General features: G+C 40.5%; 1 protein-coding gene across 11 annotated transcripts in view; it reads left to right on the plus strand.

Annotated features, from left to right (window-relative positions):
- Window positions 1–19,247, plus strand: part of ank1 (ankyrin 1) — a 232,977-nt gene that overhangs the window by 193,537 nt on the left and 20,193 nt on the right. For 10 of the 11 annotated variants that reach the window (XR_010000500.1, XM_062961428.1, XM_062961427.1 and 7 more), the window contains 4 exons: window positions 3,485–3,569; window positions 6,020–6,100; window positions 10,310–10,441; window positions 12,275–12,421. Coding sequence is in view for 10 of the 11 variants with exons in the window: in XM_062961428.1 (XP_062817498.1) it covers window positions 3,485–3,569; window positions 6,020–6,100; window positions 10,310–10,441; window positions 12,275–12,421 (445 nt within the window). In the remaining variant the exon portion in view is untranslated. Of the gene's footprint in view, window positions 1–3,484; window positions 3,570–6,019; window positions 6,101–10,309; window positions 10,442–12,274; window positions 12,422–14,499; window positions 19,245–19,247 lie in introns of those variants that run through there. The other variant, XM_062961437.1, reaches the window with a different exon arrangement.

Consider the following 19,247-nt stretch of genomic DNA (forward strand, 5'->3'; position numbering starts at 1 on the left):
TCCAGGGTGGGAGAAAGAATCCTTGTCTGTTTATGTTGCAGTTAGAAAGCTTAAATTAGCATTTGAGTAGCCATGAAGTTTGCAGAGTCAATCAGTGAGACTATCTTATTTATTTACAGTATTTATATTCCGCCCTTCTTTCTCACCCCGAAGGGGACTCAGGGCGGATTACAATGAACACATATATGGCAAACATTCAGTGCCAACAAACAACATACATTAGACAGACTCAGAGGCATTTTTAACATTTTTCCAGCTTCACAATTCCGGCCACAGGGGGAGCTGTTGCTTCACCATCCAGAAGTGGCTGTACTTCCTCATTCCTTTCCTCGTGTTTTGCTGGCAGTTTTATGGTGTTGTAAATTAGCCTCCCGCATAAAGCGTCCCTAAATTTCCCTAATTGACAGGTGCAACTGTCTTTCGGGGCTGCATAGGTCAACAGCAAGCCGGGGCTATTAATGGTCGGAGGCTTAACCCGACCCGGGCTTCGAACTCATGACCTCTTGGTCAGTAGTGATTTATAGCAGTTGGTTACTAGCCAGCTGCGCCACAGCCCGGGCCCCTATCTGCATAGGGGTAGCCTGGCTTTTGTTGCCTGGAGGCAGATTTATGCAGATACCCTCACTGGTTGACTTTACAGCTTCATGGCTAATCAATGCTATTCAAGCTTGCTAACTGTAACATTCAGACTTGCTTTAACAGACAAGGGTTCTTTCTCCCACCCTGGACATTTCACAGAGATAGATATAGATATGAGTTTGGGGACCAGCGGTGTCCAGGTGATTGGAAAAAGACACTGCTTGTTTTGGGAAGTTTGGTAATATCTCTGAACTACAAGCAGAACTCTTATATCTAATAGTCTTTCTCAGGTGGTAGTTTATGAAGGTATGTGTAAAGAACTGAGGTGACAGAGATGGAATCCCTTTTGATCCCACCGCTGCCACCAATTTGTACAGGTGAATTTGTACAGGTGTGTGACAGGGATGGAATCCTTTTGAATCCCACCACACAGTTACCACCAATTCTAAAGATGTCTGGATGATGATGATTTTAATTATATTATTATGTATTTAACTATCTTCGCTGCCACCAGTGGAGGAGACGTCAGGCAGAGGATACTTATTCTTCTTATGCTTCTTTATTTACTTCAGATGGTGATGTTACTTAACTTAGAATATGATTGTGACAGAGACTTAGATGGAATGAAAATCAAAACAAGTTTATTGCATGTACAGAGCTTAGTGGTTTCTATAACTTCTTAAAGGCACTTAGATTAACGGTTACAAATAGATGTGAGGTGTTCCAACTTTCAAAATAGTTCCAACTTTCAAGACTAACTAAAAACTGATCCTCTTGGGTCCACTGGGATTAATTTCCCCTAATCCACAGCCTCTATAAATAACCCTAAGCAAGTCACCTAACTTGCTTAGTCTGGCCTATTGGAGGTCTGCCTCCCTGGTTTCCTTAACTTGGAACCAGTCTGTCCCCTGTGACTAAAAATCACAGACTGAGATTTAAACTTCCCTGGTTTCCTTTCCAAACGGCGGTTGGCTCCGCCCCCGTTGTCATGACAACCTGTCTCATAATGCTGAGCTGGTTACCTTCTGGTATTATCAGCTCTAATACTTACCATTTTAAACTTAACCAAACCTGACTGTTTTAACAAAATCAAATAAACATGTCATCTATAAACAAAATAAAAACACACACTTCTTTACAGTATGGAAAACCTAGAGTGGACTATTCTAGGTTTTCCATACCTTCATAAACTACCACCTGAGAAAGACTATACAGTCAAAACCGGTCGTGGATGGTGACAAACCTTGGATTTGTTTAAAACATTGGATTTTTTTAAAAAAAGGATTCACTAACTTGGACATATAGATTCAGACTTACAGTTAGTGATTTATACAGTCCTCCATGTGGAACATGAACTCTGGTTGTCATTGGACTCACAAACCCTGGCCGGCATGACTGCATGGAGCACCATTACCTTCCCGCCGGAGCGGTACCTATTGATCTACTCACATTGGCATGTTTATGAACTGCTAGGTTGGCAGGAGCTGGGGCTAACAGCGGGCGCTCATTCTGCTCCCGGGATTTGAACCTGGGACCTTTTGGTCCGCAAGTTCAGCCGCTCAGCGCTTTAACACACTGTGCCCCACACACACACACACATATACAAACACTGACTTTTGTTATAGAGATAGATATACACTCCACTTGCTTCATTGTCAACAGAACTTCTGAAGATGCCAGCCACATATTCAGGTGAAATGTTAGGAGAGAAATGCTGCTGGAAGATGGCCATGCAGCCCAAAATATTCACAGCAACCCATCAGCAGAAGTGTGGCAAAGGTTTGGATAAGTCTCCTCTAACTTTTTCCAGGAGATCCCAGGAGAGAGTTGTTGAATGTCTTTCGGGCTGTGTGGCCATTTTCCAGAAGTATTCTCTCCTGACGTTTCGCCCACATCTATGGCAGGCATCCTCAGAGGTTGTGAGGCATGGAGAGACTAGGCAAGGAAGGTAAATATATATCTGTGGAGAGTCCAGGGTGTGACAAGAGTCCTTTGTCAGTTGGAAACCAGTGTTAATGTTACAATTAATCACCCTAATTAGCATTGGAAAGGTTTGTCTCTTGCCTGGGGGGCATCCTTTGTTTAATGTCATTAGCCGTCCTTGGGGCTCCTCTGCCCTCAAGAGTGTTGCTTCCCATCTATTGTTCTGAGTTTTGAGTTTTTTTAATACTGGTAGCCAGACTGACCACTCCAACAACTATCATGTCGGACTACACAGAGAAGCCATTGTAATCCACAAGTACGTGGTCAACTTCAACAGAAAGGAGGAAACCATGAAAATGAACAAAATCTGGCTACCAGTATTAAAAAAACTCAAAAATCAGAACAGTAGATGGGAAGCAACACTCTGCAAACAGAGGAGCCCCAAGGACGGCTAATGACTCTGAACAAAGGATGCCTCCCCGGAAAGAGACAAACCTTTCCAATGCTTAACTGAAACATTAGTGCTGGCTTCCAACTGACAAAGGACTCTTGCCACACCCTGGACTCTCCACAGATATATATTTACCTTCCTTGCCTAGTTTATCCATGCCTCACATCCTCTGAGGATGCCTGCCCTAGATGTGGGCGAAACGTCAGGAGAGAATACTTCTGGAACATGACCACACAGCCCGAAAGACATACAACAACCCTGTGATCCCGGCCATGAAAACCTTTGACAACACGATCCCAGGAGATTTTCTTCCCAACGGGCAAGTGCCAAGAGAAAGGAATGGGATGGATTCTCCTGGAAGAGGTCATTGCTGGCTGTAACAGCCGCATCCCACATGATGAAAATTTCATTGCACATCCCACTAATGCCAGTTATTTTGTTGTTGAGTAATAACCGTTTTAGCATTACAGGAGAAAATGAAGTCATGTATCAATCTGTTGTCTAAAATGGCCCTTTCCGCTTTCTTTCCAGAGTTCTGGAAGCGAGGAGCGAAGGAGAACGTTGACGCCGCTGGCCCTTCGCGAGAGATACAGCCTCCTCAGCGACAGCACTTTGGGTACGACTTAAGCCTGGCTCGGCAAACCCCTCTCTTCCTTTTTGGACACAATATGGGCAAATATATCCAAGAGGCACAGATATCTATAACAAATACCAAAAAAACCCCAAAAACAACAAGTAGTCAGCTGTTATACACAATAGTGTTATACAGTACTAAAACATATAAGACAATTTAATCTAGAAAAGAATAGATGAACAAGGATATATAATGGTACAATATGCAATAGTGCATTTTTAACAGAGATTATACATATAGTCAGAGTTTTTGTCTTCACTCGTATATACAGTATTTAATTCCCATTAGTAATTTTGTATACTGGTGGTGGTGATTCAAATTTGTCAGAGTTATATCTTCACTCTTCTGTATAGTCTTATAGTTGATTATTATTATTATTATTATTATTATTATTATTGACACAACGACATTGTATGACACAGCAAACAAGATAGATATACATCACACACTTGGGAAGTGTTCGACTTGTGATTTTGTGAAACGAAATCCTCCATTATTATTATTATTATTATTATTATTATTATTATTATTATTATAGGAGCCCCCGGTGGCCAAGGGGATAAAAGCCTCGTAACTTGAAGGTTGGGTTGCTGACCTGAAAGCTGCAGGTTCGAATCCCACCCGGGGAGAGTGCGGATGAGCTCCCTCTATCAGCTCCAGCTCCATGCGGGGACATGAGAGAAGCCTCCCATAAGGATGGTAAAACATCAAAACATCCGGACGTCCCCTGGGCAACGTCCTTGCAGACAGCCAATTCTCTCACTCCAGAAGCAACTCCGGTTGCTCCTGACACGAAAAAAATAAAAATAAAAATAAAAATAAATAAATTATTATTATTATTATTATTATTATTATTATTATTATTATTATTAATAACTTTATTTTTATACCCACCTCTATCTCCCCAAATGGGACTCAGGGCGGCTTACATGTCTTACATGTTTTAGTACTGTATAACACTGACTACTTGTTGTTTTGGTTTTTTTGGTACAATATGGGAAAAGTCAGGGCAAGGGAGTACCTGTTTTGTGTATAGGCGAGTCTATATTGAAGAAGGATAGCAGCTTGGAACTACTTTCAACGCCATGGCAAAATCCTATGGAAGATGCAGTCCCACGAGGCTTTAATTCTCCACCAGATTGCTCTAGTGCAGTAGATTTGAAAACCTGTGTTCACACCAAATTACAAATTCCAGGCTTCTACACAATGGAGAAATGCACCTTAAAGTGGTATGAAATATCCATAGTTATGCACCATGGATATACTCGATGTGAAGTCCTTCATTGTTCTCGACCTAAACTTTATGCAGAGCTGTGAGCCAAATGGTTTAAATATGTGCAGAATGAATTCTAGTTTCTCAGATTAAGAACCACCATCTCCCAGGCCTATTGGAGGGACGGAAGGTCTAGCACAGGGGTCCTCAAACTTTTTAATCCTTCAGACTGTTGAGGGGCCGGATTATCATTTGAAAAAAAATACAAACAAATTCCGATGCACACTGCATATGTCTTATTTGTAGTGCAAAAACAACAGCAACAACAAGAACAACAACAAGAACAATGAAAGAACAATACAATATTTAAAAATAAAAACAATTTTAACCAACATACATTTATCAGGATTTCAATGGGAAGTGTGGTCCTGCTTCTGGCCAATGAGATAGTCAAGTTAATTAGGGTTGTTGTTATTGTTGTTGTTGTTGTGTGCCTTCAAGTCATTTCAGACTTTCGGTGAAATGACTTATTTATTATATATTTACTGCATTTATTTACTACATTTGTATCACACCCTTCTCACCCCAAAGGGGACTCAGAGTGGCTTACAAATTATATGTACATACAGTATATATTATTAGCATAGCACAATATTAGCATTATATATTACTATGTTGAACTATACCACTATACTGTAATACTATTAGTAATATTATATGTAATATAGAATATATAATTAATATTATTATATGGTATTATTATTAGTGTTATATTGTATTACATTATAATATTATTATCAATATTATATGTATATACAATATATTATATTATAAAACTGAGGGCGGGGGCCAGGTAAATGACCTCGGAGGGCCGCATCCGGCCCCCGGGCCTTAGTTTGGGGACCCCTGGTCTAGCATCTTCCTAGCATGTTTGTTGTCTTTGAACAGGACTTTTGCCTGTTCTTCCATATCAAAATATTCTCTGCCTGTGGAAAGCTAGTATGTCAGGAAGAATAGCTCTGGTGCGGGATTTTTTTTTTTTTTACAACCTTCAGTGTAGTTGAGTAGGAAAAGTGACTGACACTCAGGGATGAGTGGTTGAGAGTTTTCCAACATTCCCAGGCAGTGTTGACAATTTGGCAGCTGTTAGCCTCCCCTGAGATGTTTGCATTGCACTTGTTAGTCTGTCTAAGTACTTTCCCTCCCACCATCATTTTAGGCTCAGTCAGCAGCACCGAGAAGGACAGGACTGACATGAAAATGGCTGTCATTGCGGAACATCTGGGCCTCAGTTGGGCTGGTGAGTGACACTGTGGCATGATGTGCTTGCTACTCATAGATTTAGTGATGTATAACAACAGCACCTGTGATGAGTGAGTGGTAAGTAGAAAGGCTTCTGTATTCGCCGGAGAAACTGCTGTGGTCAACATCTGCTGGAGGATTGCAGTGGAGGACCTCGAGAGTCTTAAGTGAGATGTTCTATGGTCAGCTTCCAGAGACAAGATTTTAAATCAAATCCATGAATTATACTAAGAACTAAGATCACAATCTGGTTTCTGCTCTCTACTCCAACTAATGATTCCAGGAGCCCGGAGTTCGTTTAGATCAGGGGTCCTCAAACTTTTAAAGCAGAGGGCCGGTCCACAATCCTTCAAACTGTTGAGGGGCCAAATTGTCATTGGGGGGGGGGGGGAACCGAACAAATTCCTATGCACACTGTACATATCTTATTTGTAGTGCAAAACAACAATAACAATGAAAAACAATACAATATTTAAAAATGAAAATAATTTTAACCAATATAAACCTATCAGGATTTCAATAGGAAGTGTGGGCCTGCTTCTGGCCAATGAGATAGTCAGGTTAATTAGGGTTGTTGTTGTTGTTGTGTGTCTTCAAGTCATTTCAGACTTTGGGCGAGCCTAAGTCCAAAATTATTTATTTATTCATTTACTACATTTATTTACTACATTTATATCCTGCCCTTCTCACCCCGAAGGGAACTCAGAGCAGCTGTATGTACATACAATATATTATATTATTAGCATAGCCCAATATTAGCATTATACTACAGTAGAGTCTCACTAATCCAAGCCTCGCTTATCCAAGCCTCTGGATAATCCAAGCCATTTTTGTAGTCGATGTTTTCAATATATCATGATATTTTGGTGCTAAATTCGTAAATACAGTAATTACACCAAGACATTACTGCATATTGAACTACCTTTTCTGTCCAATTTGTTGTATAGCAGGATGTTTTGGTGCTTAATTTGTAAAATCATAACCTAATTTGACGTTTAATAGGCTTTTCCTTAATCCCTCCTTATTATCCAAGTTATTCGCTTATCCAAGCTTCTGCCGGCCCGTTTAGCTTGGATAAGTGAGACTCTACTGTATATTGAACTATACCACTATACTGTAATATTGTATGTAATATATAACATATAATTAATATTATTCTATGGTATTATTGTTAGTATTATATTGTATAAAATGATAATATTCTTATCAATATTATATGTATATACAATATATTATATTATTAAAACTGATATAAAAATATTATATTATAAATGAGGGTGGGGGCCAGGTAAATTACCTTGGAGGGCCGCATCCGGCCCCCGGGCCTTAGTTTGGGGACCCCTGGTTTAGATTATGTTTCAAGGTTATAGTATTTGGGGGTAAGGCAGATGGGATCAAATGGCAAAAAATGCACAATATCTATAATAATGTAGAGATGCAGATGGGATCAAATGCCCAGATCATGTACGTGGGGGGAAAAAACCATTTGTGTATCTCAAATGCAGGCAAACTCCAGGGACCACTTCCATGGTCACATAATAATAATAATAATAATAATAATAATAATAATAATAATAATAATAATAATCCAAAAATACATCACACAGTCCTAAACACTTGGGAAGTGTTCGAATTGTGATTTTGTAATACGAAATCCAGCATATCTATCTCATTTGCTATGTCATACTATGTATATAATAATAATTATTATTATTATTATTATTATTAATAATCCGAAAATACATCACACAGTCCTAAACACTTGGGAAGTGTTCAACTTGTGATTTTGTAATACAAAATCCAGCATATATATCTCGTTTGCTGTGTCATACTATGTATATAATAATGATAATAATAATAATAATAATAATAATAATAATAATTAATAATGATCCGAAAATACATCACACAGTGCTAAACACTTGGGAAGTGTTCGACTTGTGATTTTGTAATACGAAATCCAGCATATAGATCTCATTTGCTGTGTCATAATATGTATATAATAATAATAATAATAATAATAATAATAATAATAATAATAATAATCCGAAAATACATCACACAGTCCTAAACACTTGGGAAGTGTTCGATTTGTGATTTTGTAATACAAAATCCAGCATATAGATCTCATTTGCTGTGTCATACTATGTATATAATAATAATAATAATCAGAGAATGCATCACACAGTCCTAAACACTTGGGAAGTGTTCGACATGTGATTTTGTAATACGAAATCCAGCATATAGATCTCATTTGCTGTGTCATACTATGTATATAATAATAATAATAATAATAATAATAATAATAATAATAATAATCCGAAAATACATCACACAGTCCTAAACACTTGGGAAGTGTTCGATTTGTGATTTTGTAATACGAAATCCAGCATATAGATCTCATTTGCTGTGTCATACTATGTCTTTGTGTCAATAATAATAATAATAATTTTATTTTTGTACTCCACTTCCATCTCCCCAAAGGGACTCAGGGCGACTAACATGGGGCCAAGCCCAGGCAATTACAATAAAACAAAACAAAATACACACATGACACGCATCATCAGCAGGTAAAAATGTAACAAAGTAAAAACACAATATACACAGTAACATGGTAAAACAGTAAAATAGTAACAATAACATGATAAAACATAGTACAGTAGAGTCTCACTTATCCAACATAAACGGGCCGGCAGAACGTTGGATAAGCGAATATGTTGGATAATAAGGAGGGATTAAGGAAAAGCCTATTAAACATCAAATTAGGTTATGATTTTACAAATTAAGCACCAAAACATGTTATACAGCAAATTTGACAGAAAAAGTAGTTCAATATGCAGTAATGCTATGTAGTAATTACTGTATTTACGAATTTAGCACCAAAATATCACGATGTATTGAAAACATTGACTACAAAAATGCATTTGATAATCCAGAACGTTGGATAAGTGAGTGTTGGATAAGTGAGACTCTACTGTAATGTCCAGGTTTTGTTGTTGTTGCTGCTGCAAGAACAAAGTGCAGGCCTTGTTCTAGCAGGGAAGCATTCATTCAAAAATATGGGGAATTGATATTGAAAATATTAGACATTATGAATATGGATAAATTAACGCAATGCCTTAAAAGAAATCAAGGCATACCAAAAAAATCAGCAGATTGGACTCCTTTGAAAGAATATTTAAAATAAGAGAAGAAGAAAAGTAGATTCCCAACCATAAAAATAGCACTAGCAATTGGGAGGTTATCCTTCCTTAAAGAAAAGAAATGTATATTTCTTCATAAATACAGTAGAGTCTCATTTATCCAAGCCTCGCTTATCCAACGTTCTGGATTATCCAATGCATTTTTGTAGTCAATATTTTCAATACATCGTGTTATTTTGGTGCTAAATTCGTAAATACAGTAATTACTACATAGCATTACTGTGTATTGAACTACTTTTTCTGTCAAATTTGTTGTATAACATGATGTTTTGGTGCTTAAGTTTTAAAATCATAACCTAATTTGATGTTTAATAGGCTTTTCCTTAATTCCTTCTTATTATCCAAGATATTCGCTTATCCAAGCTTCTGCCGGCCCGTTTAGCTTGGATAAGTGACACTCTACTGTATATGGACTTTTTTTTTAAAAAAAAAAAAAACCTTGATAGAAGAGATCGGAAGTTGACAAACTCTTTTTTTTCTCTCTCTTTTTTCTCTCTGTTTTTTTCTGCTCACCATTTTCTTGCTACTTTCCTACTTTTCTTTACTATTTAATAATAATAATAATAATAATAATAATAATAATAATAATAATAAAACTTTATTTATACCCCGCCACCATCTCCCCAATGGGGACTCGGGGCGGCTTACATGGGGCCATGCCCAAGACAATACAATAAACCATAACATAATACAATTAAATAATACATTACATAAAATAAACAGTACAACATAAGATCAAAACAGCAATATAACACTTTTATTTATGTTCTCCCACTTTTATTGTAATGAAAAATACCCGCGAGGGGTGCATATACACATTTACAATTGTATTTTTGTTTTTCGTCTCTCTTTTAATAAAAATGAATTTTTTAAAAAAAATATGGGGAATGTGGGTGAGGGTCTGGCAAGTCCAGGTGAGACTTATAGGATGCAGAAATATGTATAGGACGCATTCCACCCATGTCTGATGCCATGTTGTATTGTGTGCTGTCCTCTTGCGACAGAATTAGCCCGGGAGCTTCAGTTTGGTGTGGACGACATCAACAGGATCCGTGTGGAGAACCCCAACTCCCTTCTGGAGCAGAGCATGGCGTTGCTGAACCTCTGGACCAGTCGTGGGGGACAAAGTGCCAACAGTGAGTCATCAACAATGGCATTCAGAACTTGCGGGAACTTGAGAGGGATGACTTCAGTTTTTCCTTTGGCCACGTTCACACGAGGTGTGCATTGCGCACAAGGAGACACGGAGTGGAAGCTCCCACGTTCTTTGCAGAAGCCACATGAGTTGGCAAATGGTAGTGAATTGCCTTGTTTGCCCCTTCGTAGCCGTGCTTCGCTACCTGGTATGAGGGTAAGCTCATAATTCACCCAGAGGCAGAGTTTGTGAGGTATATCTGAGGATGCCTGCCATAGATGTGGGTGAAACGTCAGGACAGAATGCTTCTGGAACGTGGCCATACAGCCTGGAAAACTCACAGCAACCCAGTGTTTACTGCCATTTATTTATTTATTTATTTATTTGCAGTACAGTAGAGTCTCACTTATCCAACATAAACGGGCCGGCAGAATGTTGGATAAGCGAATATGTTGGAGAATAAGGAGGCATTAAGGAAAAGCCTATTAAACATCAAATGAGGTTATGATTTTACAAATGAAGCACCAAAACATCATGTTAGACAACAAATTTGGCAGAAAAAGTAGTTCAATACGCAGTAATGCTATGTAGTAATTACTGTATTTATGAATTTAGCACCAAAATATCACGATATATTGAAAACATTGACTACAAAAATGCGTTGGATAATCCAGAATGTTGGATAAGTGAGTGTTGGATAAGTGAGACTCTACTGTATTTATATTCCGCCCTTCTCACCCCGAAGGGGACTCAGGGCGGATCACATTATATACATATATAGGGCAAACATTCAATGCCCATATACACATAGAACCGAGACAGAGACAGACGCAGAGGCAATTTAACCTTCTCCTGAGGGGATTCTGGCCACAAGGGGGAGCAGCTGCTTCATCATCCACTGTGACGGCACTTCCTCATTCCAACATCGTAAATTAGTTAAATTTCCCTCCCCACTTTATAAGTGGTACCTTATTTCCTACTTGATAGATGCAACTATCTTTCAGGTAGCTAGGTCAGCAACAAGCAGGGGCTATTTTTTTTTTAATTGACGGGTGCTCATCCCGCCATGGGCTGGCCTCGAACTCATGACCTCATGGTCAGAGTGATTTATTGCAGCAGGCTGCTCACCAGCCTGCGCCACAGCCCGGCCATGAAAACCTTTGATGACACACAGACATCACAACCTCTGAGGATGCCTGCCATAGATGTGGGTGAAACGTCAGGAGAGAATGCTTCTGGAAGATGACCATACAGCTTGGAAAACTCACAGCAACCCAGTGATTACGGCCACGAAAGCCTTCGACGACACACAGACTTTGCAATTTCTGAGTATGCCTGTCATAGATGTGGGCGAAACGTCAGGAGAGAATGCTTCTGGAACATGGCCATACAGCCTGGAAAACATAAAACAACCAAGTCCTGTATGGCCATGTTCCAGAAGCATTCTCTCCTGACGTTTCCGCCCACATCTATGACAGGCATACTCAGAAATTGCGAGGTCTGTGTGTCGTCGAAGGCTTTCGTGGCCGTAATCACTGGGTTGCTGTGAGTTTTCCAAGCTGTATGGCCATGTTCCAGAGTCATTCTCTCCTGACATTTCGCCCATATCTATGGCAGGCATCCTTAGAGGTTGTGAGGATGCCTGCCATAGACGTGGGAGAAACGTCAGGAGAGAATGCTTCTGGAACATGGCCATACAGCCCAGGAAAACTCACAGCAACCCAACTGGGAAATGTTTCTAGTTCATGTCTCTCATTCCAGACCTCATCACACATCCTTATTTCCAGCAGAACATTTTTTTCTGATCTCTCTTTTCCTTTTTGTCCTTTGACAGTGGAGAACCTCTATACGGCCCTCCGCAACATTGACCGCAGCGAGATCATCAACATGTTGGAAGGCTCCGCGCGGCAGAGCCGGAGCCTGAAGGGTGACAAGCGCTACTCGAACCGAGATTATTCCCTCTCGCCCTCCCAGATGAATGGTGAGTCCTGACTTGGACCTTTTTCCGGTGATTCCAGACAGTTGCCAACTTCCTCCCGCAGACCCAGAATCACAAGGCAAAGTTTTGCAGGCCTTGTGTCCCTTTGTGTCCCCATCTTTAGTCCTTTAGTCCCCGAGATCAACTTGGGCAACCGGCTGTGTCCTGCTAACCCGTTATCTTCCTGAGCTGCTTTTTGTGTTGCTAGCCTTAGCCAGAACTGCCCACTTCCCATCTTGTGCAGCCAAGTCTTGACGTTTTAGGGCCAAACTAGGCAGGACTTTATGCACACAATTTGCAAAAGCATGCAGATTTTTAAAAAGAAGTAAAAAGCAAATGCAGAGAAATCAGCAATGCGAGGAAAGAACTAAGCAGTGGAGATGGAAACGTAGGATATGAAGGTGGTTCAGAAAGAAAACGCAAAGGAGTAGACAAAGGGAGGAAGATGTGTTGCAAGGAAAATGACAGGCCAAGTGCCTGCAGTTAACCTTTCCTTGAATTAAGAAGAATGCAGGATGTAGCTATCTGACTGAGTACCCTATATACTAGACCCAAATATAAGCCGAGGCAATGAATTTTACTGTACTTGTATTCTCATTCACTACATTAGTATAGTTCTTAACATAAAGGAATACATTTGGCAACACTTACAAAGGTATTATGGAAAAACTATTCCTGTTTCTAGTTTCAGTGCCAGTTATGTCAAATAGAAATAAATAACAAAGTCTTATTGTCGACTTAATAACAATCAAAATTTCTATCGTATAAGACTTTGTTTTTTAGAAATAAAAACCTTGCAGTACAGTATTGTCGACTTAATAACAATCAAAATTGCTATCGCATAAGACTTTGTTTTTTATTTCTATTTGACATAACTGGCACTGAAACTAGAAACAGGAATAGTTTTTCCATAATACCTTTGTAAGTGTTGCCAAGTGTATTCCTTTATGTTAAGAACTATACTAGTGAATGAGAATACAAGTATTGGATACCTTAAGTAAAGTATTTGTTGCAATATATACTAGGCATGTCTGATGGATGAAAAAAATGTTTCAATTCTTGTTTCTAAAGTAGGGGCGCTGGTGCTTCGATATAGAAAGTATTTCCTATTTTTTCACCCAAAAATTTCGGATATTTCCGAAAATTCGTAATGATTCTAAATGTTTCTAAAATGGCGGACGTGCATGCGCAATCACTACACACCAGGCTTGTATGGCAATCTTCCATGTGGACGCAGAGGACGTTAGCCCCCACCTTTGCATCCATCGTGGAAGCTTCTGATTGGCCGGGGAGCAGCAGCCATGTTAGGCTGCGCTAAGTTCCCATTCAAGGTAGGTTGCAGAAACAAAAAAAAATTAAAATATTTTTTAAAATATATTTTAAAAAAAATTTGAGGGGGGGGGGGAAATTAACGAAACATTAAGAGACAATTAGAGAATGGGCCAACATTGGTTCGAATTACATTGCTGGTTGCGCTGTGAGACAATGTCTCGGAATGCGTATCAAAAAGCGAGAACAATCCGAAATAATTCCGATATACGATTCAAAACGATTTTTTGGACATGTCTAATATATACTACTCGTAGACGTAAGAGCTTCCATAGGGACGGGGCTATAATCTACCACTGTTTCTATTCAAATCCAGTTTAGATTGTTGTTAGTACGAGACTATAATTCCCTTCTTTTGCAGCTTGTGTAACAAGTGCCACTAAAAGTTGTTTATATAGAAGATAATATTACAATACTAACATAGTACTTACATATTATATACCATACTTTCCTTTTTAAGTTTCACTGTAGATGATAGACATCTGCATGTTTAGTTACTATTGCCTTCACGGTGGTGTAGTTGAGAGCAGTGAGTCCAGCGAGCAGCGAGTCCTTTCTTCCTTTGCCTTCCCGGTATTGTCTGCATCTTCCACTCAGTTCCTCCCGAGTTGGCTGGACAGTGGGTGCCGGTCACGGTTGCCCTTGGGCCGCATCCTGACCTCTTTCCTCTCCTCCTTTTCTTTCTCCTCTTCTTCCTCCATTGCCTGTCTCCACTGTCTCTTCCTCTCTGTCTTTCTCTCGTCTGACTTAAGTTGTCCGAGCGCTTTTGCTGCGCTGACCAAATGCATGACGTGCGCGCGGCTCGACTTGGCATGCCTTTTCTGTGTCACCACTTTGGCCTTTTGCTGCTTCCCTTCTCCCGGCTTCCCTTCCTTGCCTCACAGATGCTTTGCAGGCCCCAAGCCTGCCAAACCCTGAGCCCCGCTGGCGGAAAGGCCGTCCCAAGCATTGCTGAGCAGGCAACGTCCAACTCTCAAAGGGCTGCATGGAGCAAAGTCATGGGGGAGCTTTGAAATACATACCCATGGCTATTGTTAGTGGGTTTTTTATACTGTGCTATCTGTGCACATAATGGTTAATAGAGTTCCTATGATTTTTTTTAATCGTGTCAGAAGCTACTTGAGAATATACTCGTGTGAGAGAATTGGCCGTCTACAGAGATGTTGCCCAGGGAATGCCCAGATGGGAGGTGTCTCTCATGTCCCCGCAAGCTAGAGCTGACAGACGGGAGCTCACCCCCGTCTCACACTTTCGAACCGACAACCAACAGTCGAACCGGCACAAGGGTTTAACCCATTACACCACTGCAGCTCCTATGAGTAAACAGGTTTGAAGGAGCTGCCAGTCTAAATGTTGGTGAACGGATCAAAGGAAAGTGGCAAATGTAGCCAAGCCATGGATTGTTGAAAGTATTTAGTACTTAGGCTTGATTCTAATTTGGTATCGATGAAGGGAATCTGGAAATGCATTATTTTCTGGCAATATTTTTAGATCAGGCCTGCACAACAGGATATGACCCACATTTGGAGTTGGTGCAGTCCACAGTGAGAGAGACGAAGCACACAACAGCAACAATCCCAAATATTTATTTATTTATTTATTTATTTACAGTATTTATATTCCACCCTTCTCACCCCGAAGGGGACTCAGGGTGGATTACAGTGAATACATATATATGGCAAACATTCAATGCCAACAGACAATCAACATACATTAGACAGACTCGGAGGCATTTTTAACATTTTTCCAGCTTCACGATTCCGGCCACAGGAGGAGCTGTTGCTTCACCGTCCAGTAGTGGCTGTACTTCCTCATTCCTTTCCTCGTGTTTTGCTGGCAGTTTTATGATGTTGTAAATTAGTTAAATTAGCCTCCCGCATAAAGCGTCCCTAAATTTCCCTAATTGACAGGTGCAACTGTCTTTCGGGGCTGCATAGGTCAACAGCAAGCCGGGGCTATTAATGGTCGGAGGCTTAACCCGACCCGGGCTTCGAACTCACGACTTCTCGGTCAGTAGTGATTTATAGCAGCTGGTTACTAGCCAGCTGTGCCACAGCCCGGCCCCAAATAACAATTAATAATCTCTTTACTTGGAAAGTGTAGTGCTAAAAACCTATCTGCGGCCTGAAGAGGTTTGGCATATTTAATTTAGTCCCCTTAGTACTTCCAAGTTGTACAGGCCTGCTTTAGATCAACCGTTTATTTATTTATTTGCAATATTATTATTATTATTATTATTATTATTATTATTATTATTATTATGTTTATCTTCCGCCCTTCTCACCCCGAATGGGACTCAGAGTGGATCACAGAACAAGTATACGGCAAACATTCAATGCCGATTATGGCAATGACAAGACAGACAACAGATAGAGGTATATATAGGCTTTCTCATCTTTCGGCATCTTTTGGAGGCTGTGCTTAGTTCCGGCCACTGGAGGGTGCTGTTGCTCCATCTCCCCATTGAAGAGCTTTCTTGATTTTGATTGAAAAGCCAAACCTAAAATACCTCCCCACTTAATGCGGTTCTTATTTATCTACTCGCATTAGTTTTTTGACCTGCTAGGTAGACAGAAGCTGAGCTAAACGTCAGGAGCTCACCCTGACCCGGTTTTCGAACTGTCAACCTTCTGGTCAGCAAGGTTTATTGCCGCTTGGTGATTAACCTGCTATACTAAAGCCCAGCCCTATCAATCCCTTAATGTTCAAATGTAGACGAGAGCAATACATGCATACCCACCTCCATGGAGATTCGTCCTTTCAACAAAAGCTCCTGCTTTGATTGATGGGTCTATATTTCTTTGGAGGAAAATCAAAACCTGAACGAAAGAAAACAAGCTTCCAATGAAACAAATAGATTGAATGAGCTTGAAGTCTTTAATACTGAAAAGGAAAAAAATGAATGTGTAGCAGCCAACACTTCAAATCAGAGTTATCCTTCGAGACTGACAAAAAAACATCTGCACAAAACATGTACAGAACTTTGATTTCTATCCTGCTTTAATATACAAACAGTTGGGCCTCCATATCCACAAAATTTGTATCTGTGGATTCAGCCGTCCATGGCTTGGAAATATTTTTTTAACAATCCAAAAGGCAAACCTTAGTTTTTGCCGTTTTATACAAAAGACAGCATTTACTATGTCAGTGTACATAATGGGACTTGAGCATCCATGGATTTTGGTACCCACGCTTTATCCTGGAACCAAACCCCAACAGATACCAAGAACCCACTGTAAATACATTTAACCGGTTTCCAGTTTTTAAAAATATCTTGATAGGCTGCATAGGTTGACTCTTTGTGCTATTAAAGACTTGAAAGAAGCTCTCGTACAAGAGGCTTAAAGTTGTTGCTTGTTCCTTTTTGTTGAAATCGATTTTGCATTGCAAATGGAAAAAAACCCCACATTGGCCAGAATGCTTATTTGCAATGCAAATGCCTTTCCTCCACTTGATCTTCCATGTTTTTGACAGACAGATATAAATCGAACAAGTGTGAGAGAGAAGTGTCCATGCCATTTGAGCCTCATGTATGAAAGCAGACCACTCTGTGGCATTTGTTTCATGATTGGGTTTTCTTTGTAGTTCCCTCCGGCTTTCTGCTCCTAAAAAGGGTCCATGGCACCATTGGGGGGCATTATTAAGGACCCATTTACCTGGGCCAAGTGCCACATTGGTCAAGCACATTGCTCAGTCTCCTTCTTTCTGATGTTCCTCAGAAAGTATCTGAGATGTCAAAACTAATTGGAAATGTAGTGCCTCACTTAGTAAATTTGTAATGTGCAACGCCGTGTTCCCCAACCCATTTACCTGGGCCAAGTGTCACATCGGTCAAGCACATTGCTAGATCTCCCTCTTTTTGATGCTCCTCAGAAAGTATCTGAGACGTCAAGACTAATTGGGAATGTAGTGCATCACTTAGTAAATTTGTAGCGTGCAGAGCCATGTTCCCAACCCATTTGCCAAGTGTAACATCAGTCAAGCACATTGCTAGATCTCCCTCTTTTTGATGCTCCTCAGAAAGTATCTGAGATGCCAGGACTAATTGGGAACGTAGTGACTCAGTAAATTTGTAGTGTGCAACGCTGTGTTCCCCAACCCATTTACCTGGGTCAAGTGCCACATCGGTCAAACACATTGCTAAATCTCCCTCTTTTTGATGCTCCTCAGAAAGTATCTGAGATGACTAATTGGGAATGTAGTGCCTCACTTAGTAAATTTGTAGTGTGCAAATCCATGTTCCCAACCCATTTACCTGGGCCAAGTGTCACATTGGTCAAGCACATTGCTAAATATTCATCTTTCTGATGCTCCTCAGAAAGTATCTGAGATGCCATAACTAATTGGGAATGTAGAGCCTCACTTAGTAAATTTGTAGTGTGCAACGCCATGTTCCCCAACCCATTTACCTGGGCCAAGTGTCACATCGGTCAAGCACATTACTAGATCTCCCTCTTTCTGATGCTCCTCAGAAAGTATCTGAGATGCAAGGACTAATTGGGAATGTAGTGCATCACTTAGTAAATCTGTAGTGTGCAGAGCCGTGTTCCCAATGCATTTACCTGGGCAAAGTGTCACATCGGTCAAGCACATTGCTAGATCTTCATCTTTCTGATGCTCCTCAGAAAGTATATTGAGATGCCAAGACTAATTGGGAACATAGTGCATTACTTAGTAAATTTGTAGTGTGCGGATCTATGTTCCCAACCCATTTACCTGGGCCAAGTGTCACATTGGTCAAGCACATTGCTAAATCTCGATCTTTCTGAAGCTCCTCAGAAAGTATCTGAGATTTATTTATGTATGTATTTATTTATTTACATCATTTACATTCCGCCCTTCTCAGCCCGAAGGGGACTCAGGGCGGATCACATTACACATATAGGCAAACATTCAATGCCTTTTAACATAGAACAAAGACAAGACAAACATAGGCTCTGAGCGGGCCTTGAACTCATGACCTCCTGGTCAGAGTGATTCATTGCAGTGATTAATTGCAGCTGCTCTCCAGCCTGCGCCACAGCCCGAGCTGAGATACCAGGACTAATTGGGAATGTAGGTGCATCACTTAGTAAATTTGTAGTTTGAAGAGCCGTGTTCCCCAACTAACCATCACGCAGTAACTCCTAGGGTTCTTGACCATTGCCAATGCTTGGGCTTGGGCCAATGGGAATCGAACTTTAAGCCACATCTGGAGGATGCCCAGTGAGCATAGAAGGCTAGAGGGACACAACTTTATGGTTTCCATAGGAATGACGATCTGGCAGAACTGCCAAAAAAGGCACGGAAAAGCATTCCCCTCTCCTGCCATCTCACTGCTGGTGCAAGCTCTGTTTGTCCGGGTTGTTCCCCACTCAGACTCTTGGGTCCAGGGAATGCTAGCGAAGTGCACCGGGATCGGGGCCCGTTGGCTCGGCAAGGCGTGGGTCCGGTTCCGCAGAGGCCAGGCCTGTGCCGGCGGCCGCTGGGTTTTGTCAGCCTGTTGCCTCTGTCTGCCCAT

The sequence above is a fragment of the Anolis carolinensis genome, unplaced genomic scaffold (genome assembly GCF_035594765.1).
Source record: "Anolis carolinensis isolate JA03-04 unplaced genomic scaffold, rAnoCar3.1.pri scaffold_8, whole genome shotgun sequence".
NCBI classification, from domain to species: domain Eukaryota; kingdom Metazoa; phylum Chordata; class Lepidosauria; order Squamata; family Dactyloidae; genus Anolis; species Anolis carolinensis.